General features: G+C 39.2%; 1 protein-coding gene across 2 annotated transcripts in view; it reads left to right on the top strand.

Annotated features, from left to right (window-relative positions):
• sec22c (SEC22 homolog C, vesicle trafficking protein) overlaps window positions 1-6,670 on the top strand; it is a 7,505-nt gene extending 835 nt beyond the window's left edge. Inside the window, exons 1-7 of one of the 2 annotated variants that reach the window (XM_086306317.1) lie at window positions 1-145; window positions 708-919; window positions 1,146-1,309; window positions 1,466-1,645; window positions 1,801-1,919; window positions 2,295-2,360; window positions 2,461-6,670. The exon at window positions 1-145 is cut by the window's left edge and continues 357 nt beyond it. In XM_086306317.1, coding sequence (XP_086162443.1) covers window positions 738-919; window positions 1,146-1,309; window positions 1,466-1,645; window positions 1,801-1,919; window positions 2,295-2,360; window positions 2,461-2,661 — 912 coding nt within the window. In that variant the 5' untranslated portion in view covers window positions 1-145; window positions 708-737 and the 3' untranslated portion in view covers window positions 2,662-6,670. The remainder of the gene's footprint in view (window positions 146-707; window positions 920-1,145; window positions 1,310-1,465; window positions 1,646-1,800; window positions 1,920-2,294; window positions 2,361-2,460) is intronic. The other variant, XM_086306316.1, reaches the window with a different exon arrangement.
• Window positions 6,671-10,168: the final 3,498 nt, after the last annotated feature.

The raw sequence follows: 10,168 nt of genomic DNA, 5'->3' as shown, positions 1-10,168 counted from the left end.
GTGGCAGAAGGATACCAGCAAGAGTGAAAGGGAAGTTTTACTAGATGGTTTGCAAGTTAGACCTCCTTTCATTTATGGTTTGGAGACGGTGGCACTGACAAAAAAACAAACAAAAAAACAGGAGGCACAGCTGGAGGTGCCAGAGGTGAGAATGTTAAGATTTTATTTAGGTTTAGGTTTATTTTGTTTAGGTTTAGAGCTAGAGAGTTAGAGAGGCAAGGCTGAAATGCTTTGGATATGTGGAAAGCAGGAGTAGTGGATGGATACAGAGCTGCCAGGCAGTAGGAAAAGAGGAAGACCATAGAGGAGCTTTGTTGATGTATAGTGAAAGAGGACATGCGGAGAGTTGGTGTGCCAGAGGACAATTCTGAGGATAGGGTCCGATGGGGACAGAAGCAGCTGAAAGAAGAAGAAGAAGAAATATTGTGACCAAAATATTCTACATGAAGTATTTTATTATAATAGAATAATAACACACAATTTGATAAGAAAGGAAAATGTAGTGTAAAAAATATAGAATACTAAATTTGAGTGTAAGACTAACAGCTCAGTTTATTTTATGTGTTATTAGCATGATACTAGCTGTATTTATTTATACTACTGACAGTTTATATAACAGCTATCATCAGCACTATATCCCCAACTTAAATGTGCTATTCCAATCAATATGATAACAGTAATCTGATCTTGCTTTGTGCTCTGCGTAGGCAGTGTGTGCTTCATGGACCGAGTGGATAATGTCTGTGATCCTGTTTGCCTTTGTGGTTCGGGTCAGGGATGGACTCCCCCTGTCAGCCTCCACAGACTTTGAACACAACCGAGAGCTCCAGCAGAGGAAGCAGCAGATTAAGACCATCAGCAAGGCGCTGGCCCGCTTCCCCGACAGAGGGACCATTAAGGGCCAGGAGCTCAATATATAGTAAGCACGCAACAAACGAAAAGCAGCAGCAGCAGCACACAGATTCATAAGAACCTGTCTAACTGCAAAAATGCACAACACACAGCCTTAAAGCAAATCGGCACGTATTTGGTTTTGTGGTACGGTCGACATACGCAGTGTTGTCCATGTGAACAGAGGGGCATCCACGTCACGCTGCTTCAGGCTGTTTGTTTACTAAACACCTTTTCTCCTCTCACCTGTTCAGCTTCGTCTCTTCAGAGGGTGTATCCTACATGACTGTGTGTCACTGCAGCCTCCCTGTTGCTAAAGCCTTCTGCTTCCTGGAAGATCTGCGCTGGGAGTTCACAGCATGCTTCAAAAGCACTGTTGTTGCCTTGGCAGCCAGGCCATATCCATTTTTGGAATTTGGTGAGGGGAGCGAAATTGCCTCATATAGATTTGATAGTGTCTTTTGGGATTGCAAAAGTTTTTTCTTTCTTTTGCTTTAAATTTAAGATGTGTTAACACACAATTAAATAAATTAAATCTTTGAATTTACCTCTGAATCTTGCTGCCAACTGACAGACAGCATTATTCAGAAGCTGAAGCAGCAGTACAACCACAGTGGTGGCCCGGCCCTAGAGGTGACTTTGGCAGAAGTCCAGGAGGAGCTGAGGATCCATCCACCTCAAGTAATAAACCTGGATGAGGTGGAGCTAACCAATGGCACTGCAAATGGGCACATGGAGCAGGGTCCTGGATCTGGTAAGGCTAAAAGCACTTGAAACAGAGCACTCTGCTTCCTGCCTTTGACAGCCAGTATGAATTCTTTGTAATGCAGGAATGAGGATATTTTCTTGCTTCTCATTGTGTTTTCTTGTTTTGAAGTGTTTATATTGTCGCTTTCTTGTGTTTAACAGGTCAAAATCAAAGACTGGAACCAGTGACGGCCCCGGGCATCCTCTCTCTCATCCTCAATATCATGTGTGCGTCTTTGAATGTTATCCGTGGGGTTCACCTCATGGAGTACACGTTCCAGGTACAATTAGTGCTGGCATCTGATTACTGTCATTTCAAATATTATTAATGGTGCTGTTTATTTGGGGAGTCTAAATGATGTGAAAAACAATCATAAGTTGTAACTTTCTCTCTTGCATAGCAAACCAGTTTGTTTGTTTGTTTGTTTAAGTCGGGATATTTGGAAATAGGCTTGCGTAAGCTAATTTTAATTACAGATAAGGTAAGCTGGCTGAACTGACCGCTGTGCATTAGCATTTTACGGTGAAAGCTGAGTTGTTATCATGAGGTGTGCACAAATTGGGTGAATTAATCAGAAATAAATGCAGCAAGCCGACTGAGACCGGAAAACAAATCAACTTTTTTAAAAGTTTATGTATTATTTTTGTTTTCGCAGGATGATTATGAAAGCATTTGGAATGTTGTGGCATTTCTCCTGGCATTTGCTTGCTGTGTTTTTCAGGTAAATAGTAGTTCACATAGTAGCTTGACTCTTGATTGCAAACAGAAATATGCTGCCGTCCATCTTTCTCTGACGCTTCTCCGTGTGAATCGCTCCGTAGTGCCACCTCTACCTTTTCCACTCATCTGTGAAGAAACTGAAGTGCTTCACTCTGTTAAGTGTGATCGTCCTATGCAACTTGCACCTGCTCGGCTTGAGAAACGCGTGGCAGCTCCTCTTCCACGTTTCCGTTGCCTCCTTGTCTACCGTGCTCATCCTGACTCGCAAAGTCCAAGACAGAACCAGCGACTGTGGCGTCTGAGGAGCGCAGGACAGCGAAATTTGTTGCACCGCTGCAGTTTTCAGTGCAGGCGAGAAAGAGCGAGGACGTAATCGGCTCGATCCACGATAACGAAGATGTCTTGTGGATTTTTAACAAAAGATTGAAAAAGTACAATAACAGGCTCGTATTTTCTCATGTGCAGTATGTACTCCAACTTTCTGTACATTTGTGTACAACAAGAATATCGGAAAAAGCAGTGATTTTTGGATTCTTAAAATGCTCCGATTAACCTCAAACCAGGAAAAAATGCATATGAAGAACAACACTGATGAATCCCAGTCAAGCCCAACTTTTGGGAAAAGTTTTGAAAGAAGATGGAAGAGCTTTTTTTCAGTCAAAGTTTTTCCCGTTATGTTGGTGGGTTTATAATTGAATGCATTTGTTCTCACACCCAGCTCAGTATTTCTGTTGTCACAGAGCACTGATTAGCTTTTCATAATCATTTTACACTCAGTGACATCAAGTTAAAATTGATTTCAGTTGTACTTTTCCCAGAAAATAAGATAGTCCGTCCTGCGCTGGTAGGCGTATGATAACTAAATTATTTAATGTAGCTTAACTGAATTACTCTATAGCCTAAAAAGGAAAAAAAAAAATCAAATGTGTAAATATAAAGCTATGGTTGCTCTACTTCTTTCTGTGTGGCAGTGCAAATATGGTTGATGGGTTTGGTTTATTTTGTTATATATTTTATAGCCAGTGCTCAGCTTCTCGTTGCAAAGGTTCACATTTAAGGGCTTCGTTATTTAGCAACTTCACAGTCTGTTCTGAAAGGGAATGTGTTAATCATATGTTCAGCTGTGGTTTGATTTTGAGGTTTGTTTGTTTTTTTAACAACGACTCATTTTAGACCCCTCGTTAGAAGAAAGTTGTTTCACCTCATCTCCAAAATAAGCTTGCTGTTGATCTCTAAATTGTGATGATATCAATATGCTTGTTTTATTAAGCTATTGCTAAGGTCGGCCTTAGCTGTTCTTCCTGAGGCCTGTACTATGAAGAAAGTTCAACATACCAGGGTGTCTTTATGCTACCTGTTCACTTTTGCTAACGCTGGCATTCAGCAGTCACGTGAAGCTAATTATTGACTCCCTGAAGTTAACCCAGGGTCTCCTTTGGACCTTCAATTGAAAGGGGTGGTGTTGGCAGTATCTGACCAATCACAAACGTGGACAACTGCTGGCAGTATAGCAGCTGATTTTACAAAGGAAGATAAAATAATACAATGGGGGAAACATGAAAAGGTTAAACACATAAAAGAGACTGAAAGCAACACACCCACTGCAGACAAAGGAGCAAGATGAGTGTCTGCCAAATCCAGCTTCATAGTACGGGCCTTGGGAGTCTGGTATGCATTCACAAAGATGCAAAAAGAAGAAGCAAGCCCTTCTTATAAAGGTATTATTAAAATTCATAGACAAGAACATGAAAGGTTTTTTTTTTTTAACTACCTATAACAGGATATTAAACAGCATATTTTGGATTGAATGTACGCATTTCCAACAATAAGTAATCCTTCTTCTCCAGTGTAATTCCTATTTCATGTTTCCACATATGAGAAAGTATGTGAACGTGTAAAAGCACTGATTATATTGCAGTTTGTTAGAAAAACTGCACTATTTATGGAGACAGTTATGGAAATTATCCTTTGAATATGTTCCTGTTTTCTGTTTACCTGTTGGTTTGTTTCAAAAGCCTCTATTTCCTAGGGAGTGGAGTAGATCCAATATTTGTTTCTCACATTGATGTAAACATAGAAATCTAGATAAATACCACTGCTGTGCTGCTGAAGAAGTAGACTAAGAATAATTTTACTGTCAGTTTTTGTTTTTCTTACGCACTCCGTTTTTAATGGCTAAAAGTTGCACTCAATATCAGAGGAAGTAGATCGTTAGTTTTATAGAGTTAGTTAAACATGTAGCATCAGGAATTATGTAAAATCCATCCTTTCTTTTTTAATGTTTGATCCCTTGTTCGAGGACTTTTAAAGGCTGCATTTCTTACATCAATCCGAAGGTCTTTAACTTTATTGCACTGTTAGAGAGGGACAAAAAAGCTTATTAGTTTTATTGTAATGTAGCTTCAGTTTACACATGTGTGCCCTTTAGTAATGCTAGACTTTACTTTTTTCTTAAAAAGGTTGTTTTATCCTGAACTCCTGGCATTTGCTTGATGAAAAGCCTTTAGATTCACTGAAGTTCACTGGGGCTGCGAGGTTTCAAGTAGATTAGGGAATAGTGAACTGTTCAAACAACATAATTTTGTTTTTAATTGTTATGCTACTGATTAATTGAGTCCAACTGTTATATTGACGCGGCGGGTATGTTCGCTGTTGATATCGGCATCTATGTATAACCATCCTAAATAAAAATTAAAAAGTAAAGGAGAGATGGAGAACACGCCCTTCATCCATGGTATGAATGTTGGTGTAGTGTGTGAACCAGAGGACCCTCTGCAACATCTCTGTGGGCAGCATTAGTGTGAACGCCACAAACACAACCAGCTGATCTGAGTAGAGTCTGGCTGAGCATAAACGAGTAATCTGCAACTTGTTGTGACAATAAAGCAAGATTATTTTTAAAGTACGCTGTCATGATATCTCAGTAAGGACTCATAAAGAAATTACAGATAACAAATGTTCGGGAACTTTATGTTTTGTGAAGCCAGAAGAAAAAATATTGTTCGGTATTGGTTTTAAAAATCCTATGCCTGTCAGCCGCTACTGGATATTTTGTGCGTAGGATTTTGGTGATGCTAATATTTTTGATATGTAGGAGGTTTTACTGATTCAGCATTTTCCAGTAGAGAAACTGTATTTAAATACACTGCTGACCAAATGATTTGTAACAAAATGTTTTTAAGATGTTGAACCAAACCATTTGGAGCATTTTTTTTTTTCCTCTTGAAATGAAAACGAAGGATAAAGTTTGTTTTTAGAAGAAAACATACAGTACAAATGCAGCCTGTAACTGAAATGTGACAGTTTTCAAGTTTGCAGGTTAGAAAACCCTTTATGTTCGCGAGACCAGCCTGAGTCTCTAATCCTTGGACGGTTTCTCTTTTAAAATGAAGAACAGTTATTTGTATAAATTGTGGGTTTACTGTTTTGTGACTCTATTTATAATGATTGAAAATGATGGAACTGTGTCATTTATTGTAACTGCCAAAAACGCTTTTGATTACAGGGCATTTTCCCCATCTGGTAAAACTGACATTTCATTAATAAATAGTGTCTTTTTTTCCATTTCCTTATTTTTGCTTTGTGAGTTCATGGCAGGAAAACCTGCAGCAAAAATGTTAATTACTTTGACTAATGGGCCCATTTAACTTTTATATATGTCTATATGCAGAATTTTAAATCTGAAATTGCATGCAAAACAAATCAAAAAAGATTTTGGCCAAGTAACCAAATTAGAAATAATATGCCAATAATATGCCACAGCACACCTGAAACACTGACCACACTGAGTGTACTTTCCAAATATTACACCAGATGGAGCTCTTACAGTGTCAAAGAGACTTGCAGTCACTGACAGAAACAAATGAAACTCAAAAATGTTTTGAAGCTTTTAAACACATGGAGAATATTGTGGAACAGCCCTGTGACACTAGATAATATAGTAAATATAGTTTTATTTATGTATTTAACATCAAAGATAGAATAAAGCCTGTTGGGAAGGGAGAAAATGTGCATAAAACTACTAGTGTTGCAACAGGTTACACAACACACTTGATAGAGAAGCTTTAAAGTTATGACATTAACCCTTGTATGGTGTTCGGGTCTGTGAGACCCGTTTTCAGTTTTTCTCAAAAGAAAAATTAAACAATTAATTATTTTTTCAACCTGAAATTCATTGGCTTTGGCTTATTTTCTGTGAAGAACATAAATCCGAACTAATTTTCAATGACCTCATACTGTACCTCCCCCCACGCATTTACATTACATACAAGGTGTTCGGGTCCACTGGACCCAGGTCTAATAAAAGTGTTGAAAGTGCAGGTCCTGTGTTCCCACACTCTGTCCTTCTCCTTTCTCGTGCTGCTGATAGTGTTTTCTTCCCCTCCTGCTCCCGCACAAAGTTGCAACATTGTTGAAAATTCAACTATCAACACCGTCTGCTCTTACATTCCCACACATTTTACCCTCTTTCTTGAGGGATCCAAATTTTATTTTCTCATACCCTGTCCCACCTGCAAATTAGGGGCATAATACTATAAATAAGACTTTGCCAGTGTGGTTCCTTATCACAACTGATCAAGATGGCAAAAGATTATCTGCTGCGAGGGCCATCCAATTGATTTTGGAAGAGGGGCTTCGGATGATGATGTTGACAAAGAGGTTTCAGAATATTTCACATTTCTGAAAATTCAGTCTGACAGTGACTTTGAAGAAGAGGATGAGGTTGAGCATCATTTAGTAACAAAACGAAGACGAGCACCCCATCTGCTGCCAGCTCCAGGACCAGAACAAGCCCACCAGACAGCAAGTGAAGAAATATGGATGTCAATAACTGGTGAAATTGAATGGTCTTCTTGCCCAAGAAATGAGCCACCCTGCAGAGCTGTTACTGTGATAAGCCAGGGCCAACATGGCTGACAGTTACTCATGTGCAGGACATCAAGTCTTCATTTGAGCTTTTCATCCCAGATTCCCATCCAGAAAATTATTCTGGATTGCAGTAATCTAGAAGGAAGGTGTGTTTTTGGAGAGAGGTGGAAGGAGATGGACCAAATTCAATTCAAAGGCCTACTTTGGGGTTCTTATCCTTGCAGGAGTTTTCAGGTCCAAAGGGGAATCCACAGAATCCCTGTGGGATGCAGAAACCGGCAAGAACCTTTCCGTTCATCAGTGTCTCTGGAAAACTTCCACAAAATTTCCAGGATTATCCGTTATGATAACCGAGACGACAGACCAGCTCGACGGCAGTGAGACAAGCTAGCTGCCATCAGGACAGTGTGGGATAAGTGTGTGCACCACCTCCCCCTGTTTTACAAACCTGGGCCTAATGTCACCATTGATGAGCAGCTGATCCCATTTAGTTGTGAAACATATTGCTTCACGTGTAAATGTGTTCCACTCACTCCACTTGATTATAACTGATTTATTTTTTTATAACATTTTATAAAAAAACAAAAACAAAAAAAAACGAGAAGCACATTAATTCATAAATGTGATCTAACAAAGGTAAAGGGAAAAAATTAACCATGTTTGCTGTTCATATGGCTTGTAATTGGGATGAAGTAAACATCTGTTGAGTAATTTAACATAAAATTTTTTGATAGTGTTAATTTGGAAAGCCAAAACTCTAGCGGGTCCACCAGACCCATGAACACTGGCTGAGTAACAAAAATATGAACACCACACAAGGGTTAAACATGGAGTAAATAAAGTCCACATATATCCTTACCAACCACTTTATGATATTGTTGTTCATTCAAATATCTAATCAGCCAATCACATTGCAGCAAATGAGTGCATTTAGTATTGGAGATGATCTGCTGAAGTTCCAACTGAGAGTCAGAATAGAGAAGAAAGGTGATTTATATGAGTTTGAATGTGGGATGGTTGTTGGGGTCAGACGGGCTGGTCTGGTTATTTCAGAAACTGCTGATTTACTGGGATTTTCCCACATTACCATCTCTAGGGTTTACAGAAAATGGTCTGAAAATATCCAGTGAGCAACAGTTATCTGTTGATGCCAGAGGTCAGAGGAGAATGACCAAGTTGATAGGAAGGCAGCACTAGCTCAAATAACCGATTATTACAGCCAAGATATGCACATATTACTTTAAACCTTGAAGAAGAAGCAGAAGATGACATTGGGTGTCACTCCTGTCAGCAAAGAACAGGAAACGGAGGATACCGTTCACACGAGGTCACCAAAATTGGACAACAGAAGACTGGAAAAACTTCTGATGAGTTTTGATCTCTGCTGTGATTTTTGGATGGTACAGTCTAAATTTGGCGTGCCCCCAACATGAAAGCACGGATCCATCCTGCCTTGTATAAACTGTTCAGGCTGATGGTGGTGTACTGGTGTAGGATGTTTTTCTTGGCACACTTTGGCCCTTCAGTACAATATGAGCATCATTTAAACACCGCAGCATAAATAAGTATCCTTCCTCACCATGTCCATCCCTTTATGACTGCGGTGTACCCATCTTGTAATGCTTGCTTCCAGCAGGATAACACAACATGTCATAAAACTCAAATAATCTCAGACTGGTTACTTGAACATGACATGACTGAATCCACTATACTCAAATGGCCTCCACAATCACCACATCTCAATCCAAAAGAGCACCTTTGGGTTTGGGTGTTTTGTGTCACGGATGGATGCGCAGCCAACAAATCTGCAGAAACTGGGATGCTATTATGTCAGCATGGACTAAACCTATGTGATGAATGTTTCCAATGACGTGTTAGTGAGGAATAAAGGCCATTCAGAATGCAGAAGGATCTCCAGCCTGACCTTATGAATGTGTCGATTCAGATTAGCTGGTGCTGACTCGAACAAACAATATGCTTTTTATGCCATAAAAGAAGCCTTAGAAGATTAGGGTGTAAACGCACTGTATAGGATGTTTATATTAAATCCTCAGAGTCTTTGTTTCTAATGAATATTTTAGAATATTACAAAAAAATCAGGCTTCTTTGACTAAATGTAAATTGATTTTTAAAAAGAAGCTGTTTACAGTAAATTGCTGTGTCTGGGAAAATTAAGCATTCCACATTAGGGTCAGTGTTCAGAGTCATTGATGTGCTTTTCAGGGGTTTAAATCTTTATGCAGCTGAAGGTACAGGACCAGCCTTGAGAGTAATGAGAAAAGCTGTCAGTCTTTTATTAAATAAAAATAAAGTGTCTTGTATCTGTTCTTCTCTTGTTGTTGGTGTCTGAATCTTAACATTTGGTCCAGAACATATTCAGCCTTTGATGCCAGGCTCTGCAGAGATGGGAATGATGCTAAAGTAGTTTCATTGAAATGTGCATTGGTCTTTAAAGATCTTTAGCCTAAAACTATATCAAGTGTCTATTTAATATCTGAGAGTTGAACCCATAAAAGTATCCTACAACTCTGACAGATTGTCTCTGTTTCCACTAATTCAAAAGCACTGACATATTTGTGTTATCTCTGTAAAGCACAGTCTTTTAAGTGTTTATCAGTGTTCTCGCATCAAATAAAGAAAGAAATATTTGAAGTTGCAACCTAGAAAGGAGCTCACATATAATCCTGCAGTGCCACATTGCATCTAAATTAAACAATGAGTGTCAGATGTTATCCTCATTAGCAGAGATTAACCCCTTTTATCCTAATTGGCGGGGGCTACTGCTGTCGAGAAGCTCTCTTTCCCCTAACAAATAGACGTAACAGCTGGGTGGTCTTGTTGAAGTGTTTATGGCTCACATTTCTTTTGCACTTCTCCTCCTACATGTTTACAGAACAGCAGCACTGTTTGCCTTATCCGCTTTGGGTGATAAACAAGTTT

Source organism: Aulonocara sp. 'chitande type north' Nkhata Bay, linkage group LG9 (assembly GCF_057382095.1).
Source record: "Aulonocara sp. 'chitande type north' Nkhata Bay isolate Kocher_YH1m ecotype deep benthic linkage group LG9, A_spYH_male_GT1.1, whole genome shotgun sequence".
Classification (NCBI taxonomy): domain Eukaryota; kingdom Metazoa; phylum Chordata; class Actinopteri; order Cichliformes; family Cichlidae; genus Aulonocara; species Aulonocara sp. 'chitande type north' Nkhata Bay.
This window is presented reverse-complemented; position numbering and strand designations above follow the sequence as displayed.